General features: G+C 44.6%; 1 protein-coding gene across 2 annotated transcripts in view; it reads left to right on the forward strand.

The window, feature by feature from the left end:
• Positions 1-5016: 5016 nt before the first annotated feature.
• Positions 5017-27327, forward strand: part of MAML2 (mastermind like transcriptional coactivator 2) — a 285160-nt gene continuing 262849 nt past the window's right edge. For both annotated transcript variants that reach the window (XM_054015606.1, XM_054015607.1), the window contains exon 1: positions 5017-5573. In XM_054015606.1, coding sequence (XP_053871581.1) covers positions 5145-5573 — 429 coding nt within the window. In that variant the 5' untranslated portion in view covers positions 5017-5144. The remainder of the gene's footprint in view (positions 5574-27327) is intronic.

A 27327-nucleotide genomic window follows, 5' to 3' on the forward strand; every position in this document is an offset into this window, starting at 1 on the left:
GAGTTAACAGTAAGAGAAGCTTAACTTTTTCATTTCTTAAAATGTTTGCATTTAAATTTGTGACAAATTTTGCATTAATATTGTTTTTATATTTAATTTCCTTGTTATTTAAGAAAATAAAGTAGTGTCTGTACTTAATTGTTATGGCAGGAGTCACCAGATGGGGCTGTCACACACAGTCATCTTACAAGTTACAGTAAACTCCTCACTTAACGTAGATCTATTCCTGAAAAATGCAACTTTAAGTGAAACGATGTTAAACTAATCCAATTTTCCCATAAGATTTAATGTAAATGCGGGGGATTAGGTTCCAAAGAAAGGTTTTTTGGGGCAGACAAAAGGCATTATATACTGTACAGTACTGTACTGTAGTTGGGAAGTGCCCCTGGCTTACCCCACACAGGCACAGCCCACTGCAGGCAAGGGCGCTAGGAAGCACCTTTGCAGCAGCAGTGGCAGCTTTCCTGGAGAAGAACAGGCGCCAACTTTGCCGGGGGATACTCCAGGCCCGTCTCTTCCCGTCCCCGCTCCATTCCAGGCCCACCTCTTTCCACCCCCACTCCACCTCCTCTCCGGAGCACGCCACTCTGCATCCCCGTTCCTCTCCCTCCCTCCCAGCGCTTCGCACTTAGGACTTTCTGGGCGGGAGTGTGAGGAGTGGAGATGCGGTGCTTCCCCGTTTTTTCTCGTCCCTCCCAGAAAGTCCTAAGCATCGGCAAACAGCTGTTTGGCGGTGGGGGAAGTGCTGGGAGGGAGGAGGAGCAGGCGGAGAAGAGGAACCCGTGCAATGCTCCCTTGTAAAGTCGCTGCTTTTCCACAAAATCTTACAAGCAGTGGACAGAGCAGGCAATCAAACGACGTTATAAGGGAGCATTGCACAACTTTAAATGAGCATGTTCCCCAATTGAGCAGCGACATAACTTTGAAACAATGTTAAGCAGGAGGACGTTAAATGAAGAGTTACTGTATTTTCTTAATATGAGCACCTTTGAGTCTTTAAAGAAGTTCTGTGTTAGTTTTGTGATGCAAAATATTTTGGGAGGAGTTGCTGCAAGCAGAACAGTTTGTGCTCTCTGCCTCAGTCTCTCTAACTGGAGTCAGTTCTTGGAGCAGAATAGCTTCTTGGGAACAGGGCATTAGTGTTTGTGCTGAAATTTGTGAAAGGGGGGATTGCGTAGGTGCTCTTTGTGACCACCTCGTTTCAAAGACTGGTGTATATAGTGTCGATAAATTCCTAGATTTTTAAGGCCAGAATGGACAATGAGCATCTGGTGTGAGAAAGTAAATTTCTAGCATATCAGAAGGCAATTACATGTATTCCCATATTTAACTTAGCTAGTTTATTTTTATTTGAATAAATAAAGGCCTTCAGCTCTAACCTTCTTTTAGTCATTGTGGATAAACAGTGTGGGTGCGTTAGATAAATACACGTAAATATGGTAAATATCTTGCAGACAGTAAACACGTTCTATAAATTTGAATTACTGATTACATCTTGTTGATATTTTAAATAAAAAAGAGAAATGTACATTTATAATTTGAGTCCAGAGGTCAGAACCAAAGAGCTTAAGAAAATATATGATGTAGCAAATGTTAGAATGATCATGTTTTCTTTTTACTTCTCTTAAATAGCATTGCAGACAACTGATAGGATACCACACCTTGTTGTTCATTTCCATTAACCTGGATGTTTTATATATATTCAGTGTTACTCTGGGCAATACATGAATGTGATCTAAAATTGAAAATTTGATATTTGTGAAATAATATGTACACAAGACTAACTCTTAAGGACTCTGCTGGGTTTTTATTAGTTTTTTTATATCTCAAAAATGAGTTTTGAGATATAAAAGAGGTCTGTTTTGCAATGTATGCAAAATGTAAGCACATGAACCTGGTCCATAATAAGGGCATTGTAGTTGTCCATAAGAAAAAATGGACACAGGCTGAACATAGCACTCCTTGAACTTGTTAAGTTAAATGATCCCACAAAGGCTACAGAATGTGTTCAAACAGTATATTTAGATGGGAAAAACTAAATGGAAGCCAAAAGGTTTACAAACTGCAGTCATTTTAATTAGAGACAAGAAGCATCACTGAAAAACTAATTGCTGAAATGGCTCAAAATTCAAGGCCCCAATTCAGTAAAGCACTTTAACAGATGGTTAACTTTCAGCATATTCTTCAGTCCCATTGCAGTCAGTGCAACTCTTAAGCAATTTAGGTTTTTCAAAATGTTCGCTTTAGGCATATGAATGCTATTTTCTTTTAAATATATCAAATAAATACCAATAAATTCTTCCACATTCATTCAGCCATTCAGGGCTAAACAAAAATCCCCTCTCCACCTTAGCCACACTTCCCTCTTCTTAACTCAGCTCCTTCAAATGCCTGGGATGCCAGACGGGGCTTGCAGCATGCCTTAAAATCAAAGAACTGGGTTCTATTAGATCAAAAAGAACAGGGCAGTGAGGTTTGGCCCTGCATGTTGACTGTGCTGTGGGACCAGTCCAGCAGTTCTCTCAGGCACAACAACCACTGAGAACCCACTATGAGTGGTTATTTGAATGTGCAGTTTCTTGGCTGATATCACGTGTCCAGGATCACAGTGAAATAAGCATGGCTGGATTTACTTGCATATGTATATATGTATGTTTGTTTTAGGTGATTTTTAGAATCCTTTTGCTTCATTATTTCTAAATTTAAGTAAAAAGGATTTTTGTGTGTGTGGAAAGTGATAAGCACCTGAAAATGAAGGCTCATAAATGAGAGTGCATTTTCACCTTTAATCAAGCATCTCTAGTGTGTCACTATGACACATCCACATTATTACTATTCCAGTCATACCAAATGAGAATGGGGGGCTCCACTGTGCTAGGCGCTGTACAATCACAATCATGAGAAGCAATCCCTGCCCCAAAGATCCTATAGCCTAAATGGAGAAGGCAGACAACAGAAGTATTATTGTGTTCATTTTACAGAGGGGGATTGAAACAGAGATTAGAGCCCAGATCATTAAAGATATTTAGGTATCTGACTCCTATTTATTTGAATGAGAGTTAGGCATGTAAAGACCTGGGCCTACATGAGTTGCCCAAGCACACACAGGAAGTCTGTGTCAGAGCTGGGAACTGAACCCAAAGCTCCCGACGCCCAGCCTTGACCACAAAGACCCTTGGTCTGCTAAGATATGTACACACAGCATTGCACAAGAATGACTACTTTTGTTTTTCCACTTATACTGCAGAGAAATGCAGCTGCTAAGAGAGTTCATAGCTGTGATTTACCTGTGAAACTCCTAGTAATTGCACAAAGGGCTTGATGCTGGGGCAGGAGGGTAAGCAGGGTGCCCTAATATAATTAGTGGATGATTACGCAATACAAAGAGATATATATACAGAAGGAGGGAAATGCATTCCCTAGGAATAAGGGAAGTTATTGAACCTTCAGAGCCAGGGAAGAGGTAGCACATAAACCTGGAGATAGAAAGGGGGATTTCCTTGGCTTCCATCCATGCAACTAAATCACTGGGATCATAGTTCATAATTTGCTGCTCTCTTCATTCATCTCCTTTGCCGCTTGGAGGCTTCGTGTTTCTCTTTTGCCTCTTCTCTGTGGCTATTACTTCTTCCTGCAGTGACACCGTCCTTCCACTAGGGCTTCCCAAGACGCTTTCTCCGCCGCCGCCGCTCTGCCTTATCCGAGCACAATGAAAGCCTGTGTGTCCCCGTAACCCCCGTGCAGTGAGCCCGTATCGGCAAAGCAGCTAACAACAGACAAGAAAGAGAAAGGGATATTACAAGGTACTTTTCACTTATCAAGTGGGGGAATCCAACAGAGTCATCGCCGATAATTGCACCGCAAACACCTAGCCCCACGGTTTGGGGGATGGAATATGCAAAAACACAAAGGAAAATCAGTGGACTACTCTGGGTGCGAAATGCTGGAAGTTTGTAAGTTTCACTATCGTTTGTAATTGCTCTGAAGAGCGATCGCTCTGTGTGTGTGTGTTTTCTCGTGCTTTTCTTGATATTGTAATTGGAACTGAAATATCGGGGGGAGTGAGAAGTGGAGTATAAGGGGAAATAGGCTAAAGGTGATATTTGCCTGCGTTCTTAGTTTGCTTTTATTGCTTGGGGAGGTCGGGGGGGGGGGTATAAACACTTAATACGGATTTTACACAGTGGCTGGATTAATAGAAAGCAAAGCATGGTCTGAACGTCCAGTTACTGACATTGTTACCAACTGGGGATCCATCTCTTTTATTTTTAGAGGAGCTCCAATATTAGCAGCAGACAGTTGGAGACAGTAATAAAACACGAAGACTGGAGAGCAAAGAGAGAGAGAGACGAGAAAACACAAAGACTTAACTCATCTGAACCTCCTCCTCCTCCCGCCCCTTTATCTGCACGTTTATTGAAGGCTTATAAAAAAATCCTCTCGACCAAATTAAAACAAACCAAAATAAGGGAAAGTCTTTGAGTTCCTGCGCCCCATCACTGCAATTTCTTCCTCTGGAGAAATTTCCCCTTAAAGAATCTCTCCCTCCTCCCCAAAATTAAATAAATAAAGCCGCCAAGTTTCACTCATTTGGGAGGGAGAATCCCTCCGTCTAGGGGACTGTTGTTTTTTTTAAGGCAGTGGGTTGGTGGTTTGATTTGTTTTATTATTATTCCGCTTTAGAAAGGTCTCTCCCCCCCACCCCCGGGATTTTTGCTGTGTGCATCCATGAGCCCTTCACCCTCCCCCTTGTGCTAATTTGTTTTTATCTCCCTCCTTCAAATCTTCAAATGGTTATCTGCAGTCTTGGGACGCAAACCGCCCATCATCTTTAATTCTATGTTGGCAAATACCTAGCGATCGCGGGTCAATCCCATCCCGCCCCCACCCCAGCTCCGGCAAACTCCTCCGGAGAGGTCAAGCCCGATTGCTAAGGGGTGGGGGTGGGGGAGGCTGATCGAGATTTGGGGACTGCCTGGCCCGGGCTCGGGATCCCTTCTCCCCCCCCACCCCCCCAGCCAGCCAGACCATCCCTACCTCCCCGTCCCCATCCATGTGGCAGTGAGAACAGAGCTCAGCGTTGTCAGGGGCAGCATCGCAGGCGCTACCCAGCCGGAGCAGCGAGCAGCAGCGTGGCCGGCAGGATGGGGGACACGGCTCCCCCCCAGGCCCCGGATCTCGGGGCCGGTCTCCTGGGAGGGGGCTCGGTGGCCCCCCGGGTGCACAGCGCCATCGTGGAGCGGCTGCGAGCCCGCATCGCCGTCTGCCGCCAGCACCACCAGAGCTGCGAGGGACGCTACGAGCGGGGCCGGGCGGAGAGCTCGGACCGCGAGCGGGAGAGCACCCTGCAGCTGCTGAACCTGGTGCAGCACGGCCAGGGGGCCAGGAAGAGCGGCAAGCACAGCAAGGGGGCTAGCAGCGCCGGCCCGGCTCCCTCTGCCGCGCCGCCGGACTATCACCCGCAGCTGCTCAGCAACGGGGCTGCTGGGGGCAGAAGTGGGATCAACGGGGAGCAGCAGCAGCAGCCGGGCTCAGCGGCCGACGGGGGGCAGAGGAACTCGGCCCTCATTGCGGTAAGTCAGACCCTGTCTCCTTCCAGCTCACAGCGCCGCCTGCAGGTTGTGTGCCTCTGTGTGGGCACCTGGTGCCAGTGGAGCAGAGGCAGAGACACAGGTCCGGTCTCGTCGGTGTGGGGTGTGTGGGCATGGGGTGCCACAGATGCAGAGTGTGTGAGCATCAGGCGCCACTGGTGTCGGGAGTTTGGTGCTTGGAGCCACAAGTATGAGGCACTGGGTGCCACTGGTGTTGGATGTTGGGTACTAGGTACCACTGGTATGGGGCATTGGGTACTGGGTGTCTCTGATATAAGACATTGGGTGCCACCAGTATGGGACATACAGGGTGTCACCAATATGGGATGGGAGTACTGAGTGCCACTGGTGTGGGGCATGAGTACCGGGTGTTATCGATGTAGAATGCATGGATACTGACGGCCATTGGCACAGGTTTGTGAGCATCAGGTGCTGTCAGCCCAGGGGGCATAGGCTCTGGTGCTACTACTGTGGACAGTGTGGATAAATGGGGCATGAGCACGGGATGCCACCAATGCAGGGTGCCTGGGCAGCAGATGCTACTAGTACACTTGTGTGACATGTGGGAACCTGCTGTCTCCTGTGTTTCCTGGCATATATACAAAATGACATGTCTGTCAGTGGCGAAGGCAGGGAAAGCCTCCAGCACGCCCATCACAATTTGTTGTTTCTTGCAAAGGAACTTTATTTGCCACTACGATAATGTATGTTTCTGATGTCCCCAGCGTGCTGTGTGTACTGTACATCTATCCCCCAGCCATTCATGATGGCCTTAAAAATACACCAGCCCAGACACAACGTTTATTCACCCACAATTTAGTTTTATGATTGGGGGTGGGGGAAAATCTGGCATTGGGTGAATGGGCAAATAGGATCTTCCAAAGCTGAGGTGGATGTAATATATATAAATCAATATCTGTAAAAAAAACAAGCCAGCAAAATCTCCCCCATACGTACACGTCTCCATTTCAGTTCAATTGAATGAGGCTTTGTTGGCATGACAAGCTATACCAGTGTTTCTAAAATATAAAAATACAATGTAAAATATTACTGTCTAGATAGAGTTCTGTATATGTGGGTATAACTACATTTTAACCTGCTTCTGAAGCCACGCTTGGAAACAGGATTCCATACTAGATGGATCATCATTTTGTTCCAGTCTGGCAATTCTTATGTTTTTACACATGCCGGGACGCATAGGTTTTGATCCTGCTCTCACTGAAATTAGTGGCAAAACTCCCATTGACTTCACTGCTGCAGGATCAGTCCTGTAGACCTCAATCCTGCAAACACTTCCACAAGTTCTTAACTTTACACAAATAGTCTCTGACATGGGCAAAGTTAAGCAAGTCTTTGCAGGATCGTGGCCATATGCGGTATCTAGATTGAGTTATTAATCTTTTGGCTTTTTGAATTATTGTAATCAGTTTCTATGTATGCATTTGATCCAAATTAGTATGTGGCTTTTCCCTCCAAACTAGCATGACTTGTCATAATTCCACACACAGAAAATACCTCTGGTGTCATTATATGTCTGCTCTGTGATGTCTCTTTAACTGCCATCTCAAGCCAGCTCAAAGAAAAATACATAATCAATAAATGGTTAAAACAACATTTAAAAGGTTAAAATGAATATTTACTGAGTTAGAAGTCAAAAGCAACATTAAAAATATTCCCAGTGGATTAAATGATCCATGGTGTATTTTAACATATTGTCCAGGGCTTCAGACAATTGCAAGAACGATTTTAATTCTGGGCAATAGTTTGTTGCTATTGCTTTTCCACCCAGTGACCCAGTCAATATTTGTACAGTGTACAGATAGTGAAAAAATGTGTGTGTGTGTGTGTGTATAGGTTAGCTTTAAATTCTGAAGATCAGCAAACACTTAAATATGATGAATTCTTAACATTATATAATATTGTGTAGCTAAACAACTGCTTCTCAGACTTGGTGTTTAAAGTATGAACTTGACCCAGAAAGGGATTATTTGCTGTTATCACAGGACACATTTTATGGAGCAAAGTTGCAAGAGTTTTACAGATAATGCCACTTTGTAAATGGCATGATGAATAGACATGTTGAGCTTTTTAAATTGGAAACTGTAGGCCTGAGTGTTTTAGATACAGAAGAGGGAAGTCTCACTACTTTTTTTATGAGGGGTCTACCTTGCTCTTGGAGCACGTACTATGCTGCTTATCCTCTCTACCACAACTCCAGAAAAACACACAAAGAATGACAGTAATGGCTGTTATTTGAATGACTTAAAATAGCTTCATACACACACACACACACACATGTGCGTGCCTGTTTAATACTTAATTTATTCTAAAATGGGACCGGCGTTGTTGTTTTTCTCATGTTCCACTGGTATTCGCTACAATCTGTGGATCTAAATTTGGAGCCACATTATTCGGCATCATACTGAGGGTGATGATGTAAGCATGAATGTGATAACATTGTGTCCAAAGAGAGTTAGACACTCAGACCTGATCCGAGTGTTCAGATTAAATCTCTGTATTTCCCATCACAGTCAAGTAAGCCATTATCTTATTTTTTCAGTGAGTGTTAATTAAATGCTTTGCATTCATCTTTAAAACGATAAAAGGCTTTTGCTTAATCATATACTTTCCAAAAAGCTTCACTTTCTAATTTCAGTGAGCAGGCCGGTGTGGTTTTTAACTAGTGGTGATGATTATTATGAAATTACTGGAGGCAGCTATTTGAAAGTGCTAAGGATACAAACAAAATAAGTCTCAAGAAAATACTTGGATTTTCTTCTTTTGAGTGAAGAAGGCTTTGCCCTTGTTTGTGGAACAGTGTTAAAGGTTGTCAGCATGCTTTCTGCTGTAAAATGCTGTACTTAGCTTCGATTTCTTATGCCCCCAGATCAGCTCAAAGTTAACTGCAGGATGGAACTAAATTTGGGTGCCCCTGAGAAGAGATTTAAAATGGTCACACTAGTTTCTGTATACCTGCATTTCGAGGGGTTTTTAGATCTTACTAATGCAGTGGATGACTTCCCTGATACGTTTGAATACCCAAACCAAATTGTGACTCTGAAGAAGTGCTAGCTCATGAAGCAGCATCGTTTTAGTGGTATCACTGCACATTACTAATTTTCCTACTTTGTGAGGGACACTATACACAGACATTCTTTTCCGTTCATTTGCTTCTTTGGGAGGACTAGTTAATTAAAGAACACAGAAAATCACCAGTTCTAAATCATTGTTATGCATAATAGAAGTGGGTGTTCTCCTTACCAATTGTCCCTTAGAACATTATCTGAGGTATTCAAAAACCTCTGACAGGATATGGGGTTGTAAAATTCAAATAGTCAAATATCACATACCAAGTAGAGGAGAACCTCAGAGTTATGAACACTTCAGGAATAGAGGTTGTTTGTAACTCTGAAATGTTTGTAACTCTGAACAAAACGTTATGGTTGTTCTTTCAAAAGTTTACAACTGAACATTGACTTAATACAGCTTTGAAGCTTTACTATGTAGAAGAAAAATGATGCTTTCCCTTTATTTTTGTAGTAGTTTACGTTTAACACAGTACTGTACAGTATTCGTTTTTTTGTTTTGATCTCTGCTGCTGCCTGGTTGTGTACTTCCGGTTCCAAATGAGGTATGTGGTTGACTGGTTAGTTCATAATTCTGGTGTTTGTAACTCTGAGGTTCTACTGTAGTGTACTGAATTACTCTATTCAATTCTTGTGCTCTCAAAAAACAGGACAAAATTCTGAGCCAGAGAATAAGGCCATGTATACACTAGCACTTAGATTGGCAAAACTTTTGTTACTCAGGGATGTGAAAAAAAATCCCCCCTGAGTGACATAAGTTTTGCCAGTATAAGCGCTTGTGTGCACAGACACTCTCCCACTGACATAGCTACTGTCGCTTATTGAGATGGTTTTATTATGTCAATGGGAGAACTGTGCCGCTCTAAGCTTGTAGTGTAGACATGGCCTAAGGGGGCCCTTCATGGCTTCCAGCCATAGCATGGCTGGGGAGAACAAGCCCTGCTCCCCACTAGTCATTCAGAGTGCGCTCACTGCTTGAAAGGGAGAGGTCCTGGTAGGATTGCCAACTTCCTAATTGCACAAAACCGAACACCCTTGCCCTGCCCCCTGCCCTGCCTCTTCCGCATTCCTTCTCCAAGGCCCCGCCCCCCACTAACTCCATCCCCCCTCCCTCTGTCACTTGCTCTCCCTCACCCTCACTCACTTTCACTGGGCTGGGCAGGCAGAGGGCTGTGGTGTGGGAGGGAGTGCAGGCTCTGGCTGGGGGGTGTGGGCTCTGGGGTTGGTCCGGGGATAAGGGGTTTGGGGTGGAGGAGGGGCTGTGGGGTGCTCCAGGAGGGAGTTTGGGTGTGGGAGGGGCCTCAGGACTGGGACAGGGAGTTGGGGTGCGAGAGGGGGTGTGGGCTCTGGGAGGGAGTTGGGGTGCAGGAGGGGGTTCCGACCAGGGGCATGGAGATGGGGTGTGAGAGGGGGTTCGGGAAGCGGACACCGGCTGGGTGGCGCTTACCTCAGGCGGCTCCCAGAAGCATCTGGCATGTCCAGCTCCTAGGCGGAGGGTCCAGGGGGCTATGCATGTTGCTTGCACCCACAAGCGCTCCCCCACAGCTCCCATTGAACATGGTTCTCGGCTGGCACTCAGGGTGGGGGCAGCACACAGAGCCTCCCTGGCCGCCCCTGAGCCTAGGAACCAGACATGGCGGCCACTTCCAGGAGCCACGCAGAGTCAGGGCAGGCAGGAAACCTGCCTTAGCCACAGACTGGACTTTTAATGGCCCGATCAGCGGTGCTGTCCAGAGCCACCAGGGTCCCTTTTCAACCAGGCAAACCTAGGTCCTGGCCCTCTGACCCCCTCTTCCTCACACATCAGAAAGTGATGGGTTATGCTAGTGAACTTTCTCCTCACCCTCTCCAAGGGCAGCAGAGCTACTGCTCTGGGGTGCATTCCCATGATCTCGCAAAGGAGCTCTAGCTAAGGCGTTAACTGCACAGAGGATTTTTTGCACTGATTCAACCCCCTAACGTGGACATACTGCACCCATATGAACTGTGAAGTTGCACTGGTGCAAATCACAGGGGTTTTGCAAGGGTGCACTTACCCTGGTGTAATTACCAGGGTAATTGTAGACAAGGCCCTGAGCTGGGCATAACAACTTCTGGGGACTCAGGCTGCAGCATAGCCCTTCTGCTTGCATGAGCCAGGTTCGAGGTCTATGGTTTATCTGTTGAAGAAGGCTGGATCATTACATTTGTTACTCCTGGGGGAATTCTATGCCAAAAAAATAAAAATTCTGTGCACAACATTTGAAAATTCTGCAAAATTCTGCATATTTTATTTGTCAAAATAATACAATATAATCATGACAGTTTCAATTATTTTGGTAAATTATTTCAAAATACGTGTCAGCAAGTACATCTGTAACAATATGGACAACAGCAACAACAAAAGATTCAGGGAATGTTTTTTTGACAGATAGGTTCCTAACTTGACATATTAATACAGAACGTTGAGTAATTAATTGAAACTACAATACAGGAACATATTTCCTGCACTCCTCAGAAAAAGTTAAAAGGCTTCGGGGAGTCAGGCATAATGGTGGAGCTGAGGGAGAGGGAAGTAATTGCTGGGGAGGAGCCTGAGAGCGAACTGGAGGATTGCTGGGTATGGGCGGGAGAAGTATGGAACAGTTTTTTTTTGTGAGGGGGAGGTATAGTTAGGGAGCCTCCCCCATGCAGATCCTGGCTAACCCCCTAGCCTCTCCCATTCAGTCAGGCACATCTGCCCCTGTGTGTCCCTGCACCCCCCATCCCCATGTGGCCCTGCAGCCCCCTTCCCCATCCCCATGTGTTCCTAACCTCCTATCCCCTGTTCTCACGTGGCCCTGCAGCCCCCCATCACCTGTCCCCATGTGGCCCTGCAGCCCACCCCACCTTCCATTCAGCCCCGGCTCAATGCTGTCACCCCACTAGCTCCTGAGCCCACACCCCAGTCTGTCCCCCCCACTAGCTCTTCTGAACCCCAGTCTGTGACACCCCCTAAACAGCCCCACGTGTCCCACTCTGTCCGTCCGGTGCCGCCTCACCTGGCCTCACTGCAAGGAATGCAGCCTCTCTGGCTGGCTGCCATCTCTTCTGGTGCCACAGCAGCCTCTATGGGTGAAAGGTGTAACTGCAGCGTCTCTCCAGCAGAATCTGTATTCTTCTGAGAAAAAAAATCAGCAGGGGACATGAATTCTGCACATGCACAGTGCCACAGAATTCCCCCAGGAGTAATTTGTTTTACAGATCCTGGTGCTTCATTAGAAGTTGTTACAAATCCTGGTGCTGTCCAAGTCAGTGGCAACACTCCCCTTGACTTCAGTGGGAGCAGGAGCTGGTCCTTGGTGAAGAAAGATGAATTGAGTCCACATGCTTTAGGTCAGGTTTTCATATATACAGCAAAGGTATGTCTACACTTCAGTGTAAGCTCTGGGTTCAAACTCAGGCTCGAGCCAAACCCCACTTCTGTCTACCCACAAATCACCCAGGGATTGGATCCAGGGTCCCAGGATCCCATGAGGGTGGAGGGTCCAAGCCTGAGTCAAGCTGGGACCCAGGGTTCAAGCCCAAGTACTTTCTACTGTAGATACAGTCCTACTGGAAAATGTGCTTTGGGAGTCCACCAAAAGTATCCCACAGTCCCACAGACTTTGTTCTCTGAACAGTCAAATTTTCCCGCACTGCACCATGAACAAAGGGCCAGAGTGGCCACATTTTGGGAGGGTGCTAGGAAGTCTTGAATATGAGTGGTTGGACTCAGGCTGCATAATGCAGTGTAGATGCTGGAGCCCCAGGTTGGGACCCAGGGTTCAACCACTCCTAACCTGGGGTTACAAATGAGTATAGACCCTCAAGCCCTAGGTTAACAAACCTAGAGTCTGCTAACTCGAGTTCTATTCCTGGGCTTATGTTGCAGTGTAGACATACCCAAGCAGGCTCCAGTGAAAGATTGGATGTGGCCATATACAGTCCTTCACATTATTGAAAAGCTATCGTGTTAGGGGTATCGGGTGGATGGCACACAGAAGTAAATATTTGACACCCCAGGAAGTTTGAAATATTAATTGTTAGCTTGAAAGTATAAAACAGTTCAAACAATTAGTACAACTGTGTTGGGTTTTTGATTTGATACTAATCGGTTTCCAGTTAGCAGTTTAAAACAAATATTTTTTTCCCTAGTAAAGCATTTTTGCCAGCAATATTTTCTGATGGGTGAATAAAGACCAGACTTGTTGGCTGAACCCCTGTGACTGTATCTGACTGAGTGACAAATTTCCTCTCTAGGAGAGTGTTAGGAGACCTTATTATGCAGTTTGTGTCCAGCCATCTTTTCCTAAAGAACTGACCTTTTTTGGTTACTCTTCCCAGCGCAAACTGTAATAGCCAGACTGTTCTGGTTTTCATTACATATCTGTTACAGTTATGTGCTGGAGGCCATTTTCCACTGGTCTGAACAGTAGATTTGTAATACCTAGAGACTCTGAAACTGCAGGTTCTAATCCTAGCAGGGCTGATACATCTCTTTGTTTTTCCAGTGTAGATTGAGTACCTTGCACTGGGACTTGTAGGGATTTCCTCTCAGAGGTATTACTATTCTCTTCAGGTTCTTATAGTACAACCATCACGATGGTATCTGAACTCCTTGCCACAAGTGTGCTAAGTGATGTGGCTGTCACTTGTGATGTATGAATCTTTCCTACGTTCACTCTTCCTCTCGTTGGGGGAAAACTGCCTGTGGATTTTTTTATTGTTATTTTCTTTACTTTGGAAAGCAACTGGGTGGAAATGGCCTCTTGCTCCACATGCCTTCTCCCTGTGTGTGCCCTGTCTGGTTTGCAGCTCAGTAGAGCGGACATAGCTAACAGAGGGGGCTGGATACTAGCCCTTCTAGTTCACAAAGTTCCAATCAGTCACACCTGTGCAGTGGGTTTGCACAGTGTCGCTGAGGGCTCAATTGGAAGGCAGTAGGATTGCACAGCTGAATTTGGCTTGTAGAACTTTTATTACAGGTGGTTATGCTGGAAATCACGGAGAGACAGTAAACACTGAGCCTTCACCATGCCAATGCCAGTTTGAAAGTCACGTTTCAGGGTAGATTCACACTTGAAATACTGAGGTTTGGTCTGCTCATTAAAGACCTTCTGGCACTTTCTGTAAGAGTAGGTGCTTCACCCTAGTATCCTCGGCCCCAAGTTTTCCCCTCCGTCACCCCTGTGCTACTCATTGTGAACGAGAGTTGATTGCCAGTCTCCGCCCCCAGAAGTGGTTGCATTTCACTGAAACCTGGTCTACATTAGAATTTTACACCAGTATGTCTCTGAGGGGTGTGAAAAATCCCCCCCCCCCGAGAGACATAAGAACGGCCAGACTGGGTCAGGCCAAAGGTCCATCTAGTCCATCTGTCTTCTGACAGAGGCCAATGTCTGAAGGAAATGAACAGAACAGGTAATCATCAAGTGATCATCCCCTGTTGCCCATTCCCAGCTTCTGGCAATCAGAGGGTAGGGACACCATCCCTGCCCATCCTGGCTAATAGCCATAGACGTAGCTAGACCAACCCAATCTCTGGTGTAGACAACACTAGGCTGACAGAAGAATTCTTCCACTGACATAGCTACCACCTCATGGGTAGGTGGATTAACGACACCAGTGGGAGAATGGCTCCTGTTGGCATAGGTAGTGTCCACACTGAAGCACTACAGCTGCACCACGGTAGCACTTTAAACATTGACAAGCCCTGATTCTGGATGTTTTAAAGCTTGTTAGGCTGCAGTGTGCTGCAGCTGTGTGCTGATAAGGGAAGTTTATGTATCTGAATCAGATAGAAATGCATCAGCTTGGATCACTTTGTGGATAGAAAGGCTTTGAGTCACTGTTGAGAGCCCTTTGGCCTGCAGGGAACCATTGTTTAGATTGGATCTGGGCCCCTTTTGTCTTAATCTACTTTGGCTGTACAACCATTCTCTGAACAAAAATCTGGGGGAACCCTTGGGAGCCATATAAACTGTATTTTTAATTAAACGTTGAGTAAGTTACACTTGTTAAGTGTCTGCTAGTTGAGAAGCTTGGCCAGGCTTGTTCAGGTCTAGCTTCCCAGCCAAAGCACCTGCTTCCTTTGAAGCCTTTACACCATTGGGTAACTTTCATGGAATTCCCCTCCATTCTTCAGTAGTTTAACTTGCAGTTTTTACCTGCAGGGCTTCTGTAGCTATCAAGCAGCAAAACTTGTCCTAACAGATCATCCAAGCCAAAAGAATTGGTTAGTTAGCCTCCATTGGCCCTTATGCTGTATTTCACAGCATGGTTTACGCATGTGCTGTTACTCATCTTCAGATCCCTGGTGTGTGCTACCCAAGCAGAGGAGAGTGGTAATGCTTCTATTTCCTCTGTGCTGAGAAGTGTGACTCCAGCGAAAATGTAAGTCTCTCTGTGGGGAAGTCTGAACTGTTGAAAGGGTGACTGTGCTCCTGTGAGTCACATGAGCTGCTTCTCCAAAACCTTGACTTAACTTGGTATTATAATTTTTTTAACAACCTTAAGATTTCCCTCCAGCCCCGAAGGAAAGTTGCCTGCCTAAGTGCAAAAGAAGGTGTACGTAGTCTGAAGTTGTAGTAGAGTTTACAAATGATCAGGACTTGAAGAATTTGCTAGACACCAACTAGCCAAAAGACTAAACTAACTAGCCAAAGTCATAGATGGAAGTGGGATCCCCACTAGTTAAGTGCAATAGAATTATAGGATGGTTAAATAAGCCTCTGTTCAATAGTGTAGGTTTTTAACAATAATTCAGTAGAGCACATTAAATTTACACAGAACCCATGAATCTCTATCCATCCCACAGCCTTGTGGCCTCTGTCAAGAGGAGAAGGGAATGAGGTCTTGGATCTTCTGCCCCTCCCCTGTCGCCAAATCTTGGGTCCCACTCCCCAGTGGGTGCCCCTCATAGCTTTGCCAACAGCAGCAGGATGGAGCTGATGTGATTCTCGACAGCACATTGCTTTCCAAAGAGTTCAAATTAAGAGCAGTGAAATGACAGGGCTCTTACCCGTTTTGCTCTGCTGATGCCCAGAAGAGCTCTGAGCAGTGAATGAGGCATCTGTATTAGCTGCAGACTCAGAAAAACCACATTGTACGGGTTGATATTTGGATCACTTTTATATCATAGCAACCATAAAGGCTGGATTTTATTGTAAATGAAAGCATACACTGGTGATTTATGTCCCCACACTTGCCAGAGGAAGGCTTCCCATTTGCCACCAGAGAGTTGGCATGGGGATAATTAATTAATGATAATTAATAATTATTAGTATTATGTAAGTGCCAATACTATGCCAAGCACAAAATGCTGACAGTGCCCCACCATAGGTGCTTGTAGAGGTAGAGCTGGGACTAGAAATCGCTTTGCCTGAGTCCCAATCTAGCGCTCTGTTCAGTAGACCATGCTGGTATAAATCAGATCAGTTCTTTTTGTGTCAGTTTCCCCATCATGAATCCCAAACATTCACCTATCATGAGTCAGGCTCCCAAAAATCATGAGATTGGTTTAAAAATCATGAGGTTTTTTATATAACAAAATTTGGCTTCTTTTTACTTGCCTTCTGTTTTTCTGAGCCATCATGGTGACCTCAGGTCACATTTTCAAGCTTTTCTCTGTGGCCATGAGGGTTATAAAGTTTGTTTAAAAAACAACAATGTGAAAGCTGTGAGTCTCGCATGTTCACATGACTCCAGGAGCTGAGGCTTTTTGTAAGGCATCAAGTATTACAAGACTCACACTAAAATCCTAAGAGTTGACTGTAACTGTCCCTCCTTTTTAGAGAAGAGGGTGGCATTCACATCTGAAAGCCTTTACGTTATTATTGTTTATATTTGCATGTATTTTGTTGCATGTCTGTCATCTTGCCGGCTGTTTTGCCTCTGATTATTTTCTTACTCAAACTGGCTGCCTCCGTGCAGTGCTGCTGCTCAGAACTTGTGCTAACTAGTGACAGACAGTGGGAGTGGAATCACAAGCATATCCAAGGCAGCTGCTGTTCGGATAGGCAGCACAAGCACTCCCCAGCGACAGTGTGTTTTCACGGCTGTTCACATTACCTGCTGTTAAAACCGTGTGATTCCACTCTGGTAGCATCATGGGCAGATTCATGGCTGCTGCCACTGGGAACCACATTTGGAGAAATTCTCTGAAAAGGAAATAAGTAACAATAAAAAAATCAAAACAATAATTATTTCAGAAACACATTTTTTTTCAAATCCACCAAAAGAACTTTGACAGCCTAATGGTTTGATTTCTGTTGAGTTCACCCACTCCTATGCCTGTGCCCTTGGGTCATTTGACTTGCATCATTCTTGTCAGCAGCAGTATATCAAGGAAACTGGCATGGATGTGATATGGGCATGGAAGAGCTCGGACAAATGGAAATGTGCCATTGGAAAGTTCAGTGAGATTACTGGCAAAGCAATCTACCTGCTGTGGAAACAAACAAAAAAAACATGCACTTGCTGCAAATCAGAAACCTAACTGATGTTTGCAAGAAACCAGTAAGATACTGCACCAGCAAATAAATCATTACAGAGGGTTTGTACCGTCTTCTCTCTGTTGTCACAAAACACATTTATATGCTGCATGCCTTAATAGGGTACCCCAGCCAATATTGTTATTGTAATTATTTTATTTATTAAAGTACTGGCTAGATGCCCCAACCAAATTCGAGGCCCTGTTGTGCCAGGCACTGTACAAATACCTAGTAAGAGACATTCCCTGCTCCGAATTCTAAAAAGACAAGATAGACGAGGGGTAGGAGGAGAAACAGAAGCACAAAGGGGGTGAAGTGCCTTGCTCGTGGTCAGACAGTGGATCAGTGGCAAAACTGGGAATAGTGCCTGGATTTCCTGACTCCCAGCCCAGGCCCCATTAATCATTTCTTTGCTTTGTGTGCCATGATTTATAGGGAATGTAGGAAGAACTTTGCAAAAACTTCAGAGTCAATTTTTAGTTTTGGTAACTAAATCACCAGCGTAACATTGAACAAAAGAGGTCATGTACTGCATTGCCATGCGCTGCCATAACTGGCCATAAGGGGGTTATCCCATTATACGTGATCCTTCAGCTGTATAGGGGGCAGGGATTCAAGATCTAACTGATGTTTTGGTGGATTACATGCTAATCTCATTATAGGACACTGGCAAGGTATTCTGCATAATTAAAGAAAATACCATTGCTTATAATCTCTTGAAGTTTCCAAACAGAAATCTTTTCCAGTTTTGTTTCCTTCCATTGTTTGCACACTGGTTTACTGGTATGGGGTTACTCATGACTGTTGAGTATCTAGCACTGATGCTTTTGCTGTAAATTTTTTATTGCGTGGAAGCATGTTACAACAGTTATTTTTCATGGAGTTTACGCAGTGTACTAATAAAACATGCAGAAAGTAAACAATCAACAGTAAGGAGATACTTGAGATATGAATTTCTTTTCATTCCTCACTGTGCGATGCTGTCTCCTTCCGAAGAAGCCTTAAAATTGGATTGTCTTGAACAGAAAGTTAATTGCATCGGTGGTTTCTTTCTTCAGAATGTGACTGGAGGCAAAACTCTGGCCAGAGTGGTAATGACTTATCAAGAGCCTGTAGTAAACAATGGGAGAATCCCTTTCTTATAGTCATGGTGACAGCAGTATAAAGAAGCAGGCTTACTGAACGCAGTGTGCACTGTCTGTTAAGCACATACTGTTAATTTCTGCAGGTCTCCAGAATATTAATTATTCAACAGCAATAACCCTCTTTTGGAAAATCTCTTGGAGACGGGCCTGTTCTGTGCCAGCTGCGGAAGTTCCAATAAAGTTGTGTCTGATTGCTGCATATGGCATTGTGCAGTGTGCTCTCGGGGCCTGATCCGGCACTCATTGAAGTCAAAGAGAGTCTTTCCGTTTGCTTTCATGGGCTCTGGATGAGGACCTTTTCAGAGTAGGGTTACCATATCTCATAAATAAAAAAAGAGGACCCTCCACGGGCCATGGCCCCGCCCATTTCCCCACCCCTAGCCCCGCCCCAACTCCGCCCCTTCCCCCACCCTAACTCCGCCCCCTCCTCCCTCCCACTCCCAGCCAGGGGGAAAGGGCTGCCCCAGTGCTACCAGCTTCACGGTTTGCCGGGCAGCCCCCAGACCCTGCGCCCCCGGCCGGCGCTTCCCCAGCGCAGCTGGAGCCCCAGCGCGCAGGGTCTGGAGGCTGCCCAGCAAACCGTGAAGCTGGTAGCGCTCGGGCTTTGGGCAGCCCCTATGCCTCCGGACCCTGCGCCCCCAGCCGGGCACTTCCCCTCCGGGGCTCCGGCGGCTCTGCGTAACTTACCCTGTATAAGTTACACAGAGCCGAAGAGGAGCAGAGCCCCCGCAGCTGGAGGCTCTGCTCCTCTTAGGCTCTAAGAGCCGGGCTGCCCCAGCGCTACCGGCTTCGGGCAGCCCCCGTGCCTCCGGACCCTGCGCCGCCAGAGCCCGGGAGGGGAAGTGCCTGGCTGGCGGCGCAGGGTCCGGAGGCAAGGGGGCTGCCTGAAGCCGGTAGCTCTCGGGCAGCCCGGTTCTTAAACAGAGCCTCTGTGTCAGTTACACACAGCCCAGGGGGCTGGAGGCTTTGCTCCTCTTTGGCTCTGTGTAACTGACACTGGGTCAGTTACACAGAGCCCCGGGGGCTGGAGGCTCCAGCCGCCCCCGCTCTGTTTAAGAGCCGGGCTGCCCGAGCGCTACCGGCTTCGGGCAGCCCCCGTGCCTCCAGATCCTGCACCCCCAGCCGGGCACTTCCCCTCCCGGGCTCTGGCGGCGCAGGGTCCGGAGGCACGGGGGCTGCCCGAAGCCGGTAGCGCTGGGGCAGCCCGGCTCTTAGAGCCTAAGAGGAGCAGAGCCTCCAGCTGCGGGGGCTCTGCTCCTCTTCGGCTCTGTGTAACTTATACAGGGTAAGTTACGCAGAGCCGCCGGACGGGGGTTTGACTGCCGAAAAGCCGGACATGTCCGGGAAAAAGAGGACGTATGGTAACCCTATTTCAGAGCCAACAAGACCGTGCTGCATATTAGCAAGGCCACAACTGCCTCCATTCCCACGGTTGTGTAGTACTACAGCACAAAAGGGAAGGTAAATATATTGGAAACATTCTTTTATTAGACAGGCTGTGGAAGCAATACCTAGTGTAAGTGAAGAAGGGGTTCCCCCGTCCCTTGCATAGGTGTTGAGTGGATGCATGACAGGTCAAGTGGGGAGAAAGCCTTTGAGAATCCAGGGCTTCATACTAAAGCGCTGAGCTGAACCCCAAACTGGGGAGTTTTCAATGATTTTCCTGCTTATGATAATTTTTTTTCACTTTTTTATTAGAATAATTAGCCCTGGAGGAAAAGACCTTGTTGACAGCAGCAATTGTTTTCTGTGTAGCCAGTCCACCAGATTTCAGACATGTCACTGCAATGGCATTTGGCAAAAGTGCCATAAAGGTTGTTCAGTTTAGGCTTATCACTTTTGAAAATCAGACAACATATTTACGAGCCTAACTATGGCTTTAGAAGGCTAATTTTAGGCACTTGCCTTTCTATTCTAGTCTGTATAGGTTATTAGACTGCCTTCATCCCTGTAGTATCTGAGCATCTGAGCTTTGAGGATCTTGACCCCAATTTTTAATGCACTAAGCAATCAGCAGCTCCAATTGCAATACTTCAGTGGGAGATGTTGGGTACACAGCACCTTAATAATCAGTCACCTATTTAGAATTTAGGACCCTCGTTTTTCTGTCATTACCACTCTATAATAGTTGCAAGAGGTGTTTCAGTGCAATAAATATTCTTGTAAGACCCAGGTCCCTAAGCCTATTTGCTTGCAAGGAAAGGGGAGAGAGTACACAACTGCATAGGGATTGGCAGGTGTCTGAGGCTCAAGATAAAAAACTACTGCTAGAGAGATTTCCACAGGAAAGTGGGGTTTATCTGGATCCCATTCAAGTCCATGGGAAAACTCCCATTAATTTGAATATATGTTAAAAGAGAGATGGTTGCAGAGAAGTGTATTGATTTCCATCCCATGAAAGGATTTGATTCTGTGGCATTCCGAGATAGATTTATTTAGATTGCATGATCTTCAAGACGGGGGAGTCAATCTCTATGGCCCTGATCATGCAAATACTTATGGATGTGCTTAACTTTATATGCCTGGGTAGTCGCACTGAAGTCAATAGGACTACTCTTGCATCAAATGAAAATGTACATAAGTATTTGAGTTTGTTCAATAACTAACACCGCAGGCCCCAATCCTGACAGGGGCCTCTGTGCATTTTAATAAATAAATAATAATAATAATAATAAATTAATAATTAAGTAGCATCTTTATTGGTGTTTGACTTATTTTCCTAACACAGTCAATCACATACTTTTTCTCTTTTAAACTACTTCCTACTTTTACTGACAGTCCAATTGATCTTAACCTCATATCCATGTCTTCACTTTTCCTTCTGATTGTTTAACCCCCCCAGTACACTCCAGCAATTGACCTGGTGATCCATTTTCACAAGTTGAGTTCTTTCTTTAGTTTCTCCCTACTGCCTTTGTATATTCACATAATCAGTTTCTATTATACCTTTTGGCCAGCTTTTGAGGAGAAAGAGGGTCATGGGTTTTTGGCCCTTAACTTCCAAGTAGAATATTAAATATAATCCTTATCATGATAGCAGTTCTGCTTGTGGTTCAGGCTGTGTCAATGTGTCACCGAAAGCTCTCTTTCTCAGGAGCTGGAATACACTTGTGAACATTTGCTGTAGACTGAATTGACATTTGATGGCCAACAGCTGGGAACACTTTTTTTTTTTCTTTTTGCAAGTTGACTTTAAAAGAATCGTTTAACTTTTGCAAAGTTATGAATTTACAAAACAGACTCTGTGCTAAGTCATATTCCACCACCGATTGACTTCAGTGTGGATGCATGGATGTGAGTAACTCAGAGCAAAAATTTTAAAAGATTAAGACACATTTTTTTCCCACCAGTATAGTTGAAAAACAGGTTTGAGTTGCAAAATAAAATTTGGCATCGAATTACTCTGTGACATGATCCAGTCACTTTTGGTAGTTAGAAACCAACAATGTTGTAACCGGAGGTATTTAGCTTTGAAAAGTGTATTTTGTACATACACAGTAACTACTTTTCATAAGGACTTTTAACACACATATTTGCAGGGTAGACCAGAATAGCTCAGAGGAAGTTAACCCAGTCTGTTGGGTAAACAGCATGTACTTTACAAATTTTCTATATATACACACATATATAAATCCTCGAACAGTCGTATTTACTATACCTGAAAAATTCTAGTCACTTCATTAATGCCATGACAGCATGTGAAGTCAATAACATCCCTTCTGAAAACTCTCTATATTGGACATTTATTTATTCTGTTTGGCCCATAGTTCATAAATATGCATTTGGATATTCCATGTATCTAAAGGCCTATTTACAGAAATACTCCATAACGTTGCTGTAATGTATATTACTCCCAGGATGTACTGTATGTACCTGGATCTCGAAAGTCCCCCACCAAAAACTACCCTCAAATCGGTCCCCAGTGGTTGACTGCTCCTCTGCCCCCCGCTCCTTAGCTATCCTTCTTTATCCGCATTCACTCCCCTTTCACCTGGAGTCTCCCCCTGCCTTCCCTCCTTTCATGCTCCTTACACTACCTTGTAATGTTGTTTTTCTTCTGAGCTAGAGGCAGACTAACACAGACTTGCTGAACACATGGTTTCCACATGTTCTCCTCATCTCTCCTAATGTTTCTTCTATAACAATGTCTCCCCATTCTCACCCTGGCCATTTAACATTTCCCTTTCTGTGTCCTATTTCCTCTCTCTCTCTCTCTCTCTCTCCTTCAACTGATCGTTTAATGATAGTATGTGCACTCCTTCCCTTTTGCTAAATGTTTCTGTGGGACTAGTTCAGGAGTGTTATTTTTTCATTGTTATAAGAAATTCAGGGCAAAAAACTATATTAATATACACTAAGATTGTGGATTTTATATGGCTGGAGTTTAACCACATAACATTGAAGCACACACATGACAGTCTTGCATCCAGGAAAGTCTTGCATCCAGGAAAACACTTAAAGCACATGCTTAAATGCTTTTCTCGCAGTTTTTCTCATAGCACATGCTTTGCTGAATCAGGGCCTAATTTCTAAGAATCTGGTTTTATGGTCCTGGTTCATCAAGGTTCTTAAGGATATATCAGACTTTAAGCAAGTGAATAGTCTCATTGCCCCAAACTGTCCAGGGTTTGAAAAAAACCCAACCAACCTGCCATTGTCACAGTTCTGCATCTGAGAAGAAACTGTGTTTCACATTCATGTCGATGTGCGGACTATCTTGGCAAATTAAAAATAAATGAAGACACATTAAGGTTGAGAATTAAAATGTTCTTGCAAATTCAGTGCAATGTCTATGACCCTGTCAGTTTGTGAGATGTAGGCAAATAAAACAGTCAGGAGATGCCTGGCTGAGCATGTCTGATCACAAGTGCCTTTGATTAATATGATGCATCCACTCATTGATCAAGTACCACAGACAATGATGCAGAAGAAAATGCATCAGGCCCTGAGGACTGTCCAACTAAAGAAGCTTTATTTAAGAAAAATTAAATTTCTAGCCTTTATGGTTATGGAGGAAAGCTTGAAAATGAGACCTGAGTGCACCCTAGAGGCTTAGAGACCAGAAGACAAAATGAACCCAAAATGTATTTGAAAAAACCCCAAATTCCTGATTTTTAATCCAATCTCATGATTTTGGGGGGCCCGACTCATGATTTTTGAATGCTGGGGCTTGGCAACACTGCAGTAAGTCGTAAATGCACTGTAGATAACTGCACCGTTAGTTCATTATTCGTTTTACTTTTGTTTTGAAAAGAATCTGTCCAAGGTTTAAGATGCTTATACAAAATATTAAACATATGCAAAGTAAGAATAACAATTACACTGGGAGCAAGAAGTCACGTTAGAGAATACGTTCCAAATGGGACAGCACACTGATCAGAAAAATAATATATAGGATTACTGCCAGAAAAATCATTGATATAATCCAGGCCGGTGCACAGCAGTGATATAATAGGCAATCTAGGTACAAGGTTATATTAGCAGTGGTCTAGAATACAAAACTAAAGAGATTATACTGTTGCTGTAGAAGGCATATGTTAGGCTTCCATTCAAAACTGGTGAAGAGATTCCACTCTGTAATCTATTTTATCTTATCTAAAGTATCAGCATTTCTAATGCATTTATTACCTTGTTATCCAGGAATGACAGGAATGATATTAGTGCCTTGGTAGAAACGTAGCGTAGAGACACAGAAATGAGACCTGAGGTTCATAATCTCAATGACAAGTTAAAAGTCTTGGACCATGACCCTGCAAAGTGTTCCACATGCAAATCCTTGTGGAGTCCCACTGACTTCCCCCAGACTCGGCAGTGGTAAGGGATTGCCTGCACAGATTGGTTGCTGGGATCACAGACTTGCACTTAACTCCATTAAAAAGAAGAGACCGTGAGATGATGTAGCTGATGTGCCAATTGTTGAGTGGTTTCAAATGACTTAATAATATTCCTGCCATTTAGAAAAAAATCACATTGAAAAAAGCAAAAAAAAAAAAGTGCTTTTGCTGTGTTACTTATAATATATCTGATTATTCAAATTAGCATAATATTAATGAGACATTTTTCCCCCATTCATACTGTTTCTGCACTGTCTGGATTTCACTCAGTTTGGGCAATGGAAATGGGCTATAGTCAGGTTCTCTTTTATTTCTAGTCAGTTTCACTTTCTGGTTCTCTGCAGATGTCTGGGTGAAACAACCCTGACATCTTCAAAAAAATAAATAATCCCAAACCTGTTTTCACTTATGTTAATGGTTTTTAAATCATGAAAACCTTCTCATTAATTCCTTTTACAAAGTATAAATATCGAGTCCAAAGGACTTGATGTTATCCCTTTAAGCAGAAGTTTATAAAATTATTAAAATAGTGAGAGATGCACAATATTTATATGGCTGAAGGGTTCAAAAACTAGAGTGTGACAGACTGCTGGACTTTGGGTGCGTGTGCGCATCCCAGAGCACCTGTTCTGGCCCTTTAAAACTGGGAACTGTAGTCTCTGAGCACATGATTAGGAACAAACATGACCTACAGCCAGATACAGGGTTTGTTGCCTGTTAGGCAGGGGCAGGAATGTTGTCGCAGGAGGTATCTTCTACCTTCCCATTTTACAGGTAAGGTCTCTGTCACTGAGGCCACGTCTACAATGTGGACCTTACAGCAGCATAGCTGTACCGCTTCAGCTGCTCTATGCCAGTGGGAGAGAGCTCTCCTGCCGGCATAATTAAACTACACCCAATGAGCAGGGGTAGCTACGTTGGCGGAAGAGTGTCTCCCACCGACATAGTACTGTCCTCACTGGCGTTTTTGTCAGTGAAACTTGTGTCGGTCAGGGTGTGTGTGTGTGTGTGTGTTTTCACACCCCCCGATCAACAAAAGTTTTGCCAACAAAAGTACTATTGTAGACAAAGCCTAAGTTTGAGCCTTTTTCAGCTTCTGTTTATTTAATAAAGCACACCCTGAGGAAAGGAACCTGGAACAAAACTTGGGCATTTAGGTTTTATTGGACTGCCCTGGCTGATGAATCCACCTTTCAATTTATCTAAAGATAATAATCTAACAGTAAATACTGTTAAATACCAACACCCACAAAGTGAGAAGGGCAGAAGATAGAAATACATAAAAGTGAAAAATGGGGCCGAGATCTTCAGTTAATGGGAACTGAGCATCTACGTCCCCAAGGCATCTTGGAAAATGTAAGCCTCGATTTTGTTTCTGGAGTGGGAAGGAGATGGCACCGTAAAGCAGGAAGGTGAGATTAAGAATTCCTAATTTATTTCCCTATCCTGGGTTAAATTGTTCCTCTTCCTGTGTAGCAATGCTGGAAGAATGGTAAGGAGCTCTTCCCCCAGTGCAACCACGGAGTGGGCAGGCATCACCAGCCTCCTCGTACTGGAGTGTGCAAGAGTGCCTGAAATTCTGACCATCTCCAGCAGGGCTGTTTCTGGGTAAGCAGTGGATGCGGATGCAGGGTCTGATTAGCCTCTCCCCAGATTTACACATGTGTAACCCCAATTGACTCTTGATTTACATCAGTGTGAGAGGAGAATCACATTCTACCTGTGCCTATGGAAAGAAGGCTGAAATTCCATCTCAGGTTAATAAACCATTTGATCTTTGCTCTCTCCTGGGTTATGATGTCACTGGAATCCCTTGGTGGAATTACATCCTTATTACGTCCAAGTTGGTGAATGTTATCCCTTATAAGGTAACTCAAAACACAGTTGCGGTGATCGTGTTGGAGGCTGTTAGAGTCAGTGGGAATTTCATCGTGGAGTTAAATGGGAGCCGGGTCACGCCCTAAGTATCTAAATGAAATTTTGTTTTGAATCCTGAAACTGGCTGTATATAATACTAGGAAAGAATTTTCTTGGAGGAGTCAGACTTTTACTTTGCTATTATTACTCAGGCCTGAAGTCAGCACTGAACCACTGTGTAATATATATATATATATATATACACACACACACACTGAAACCCCCCCCCCCCACAACTCTGCTGCCCTTCCTCATGTTCATTTTACCTTAGTATGCAAGTACTTGAAAGGCAACAGGAATCAAATCACAAGCCCCTGCAGCTTGAGCTAAAGAGACAACTTTTTAGAGTAAGAGCTGTAAGAGTCATATCCTCTGGGGCTCAGGCACAGAAGAGCCTGCATGACACACACTGGCCAGTGGGCTCCATTTGTAGTAAGGGTGACAGAATCTGACTCACATGGGTGACTTGATCCCTCTGGTGATTAATAAAGGAGTAAGGGGGATTCTGTCTTTCACTCGAGGTTGCTAGTTAGAATCTAACATAAGGTCCCGGCCACGGGATATTAGCATCTGACAGCTGTTCAGTTGCCTATGTGAAATATATCAGTGGTCTCCCTTCAATTCTTTCTGGACAAAAGTCTGTATTAAAAAAAGACAAAAACCGCTACTTACTGGCATCCTTTCTGGCAGTGTCAGCAGCGAGGCCAGGTGGTGGGTAGACGTGCCTCCTGGCTATTGAATCGTCCCTCCAGGTTGGTGTTGAAGTACATTGGTTGGGCAGTGTGGACGCTTGGATGGCTGCTGCCCAGACTGCACTTGTATTGGAGCTAATGTGAGGGGCTGAATCTCAAAGCTTTGATTTTTAACACCTTTCACCAGCACTATATTAACTTATTTGTTTTTTTTTTAACGTACTTAAGAAATGGTTTCGGGTCAGTGCTGTGATGTGTGTGAATGGTTTGGTGGTAGTACTAGAGGATGAAGCAGGTGGGGATGTGATCCGAATTTGGGGCTTGTCATTATGTTGGAGTAACAGGGCTTTTTTAAAATGCACCTCAAAGTGGGTGTCACTGTAATTTAGCTAATTCATAGAACACTGTTTTCATTTGTGTATAATTTATTTATTCTCAGCTCCTTTTGTCAGCCTTAGCCCAGCAGATATTGGGCCTGTAAAGGCGGCTTGAAGTGGGTATAAAACAACTTTACATCTACTTTAAGGCCCCATTACGGTGCTGGAATGGTGTCAAGCAGCCTTAATGGGA

This window comes from Malaclemys terrapin, chromosome 1, assembly GCF_027887155.1.
Source record: "Malaclemys terrapin pileata isolate rMalTer1 chromosome 1, rMalTer1.hap1, whole genome shotgun sequence".
In the NCBI taxonomy this organism is placed as follows: Eukaryota; Metazoa; Chordata; order Testudines; family Emydidae; genus Malaclemys; species Malaclemys terrapin.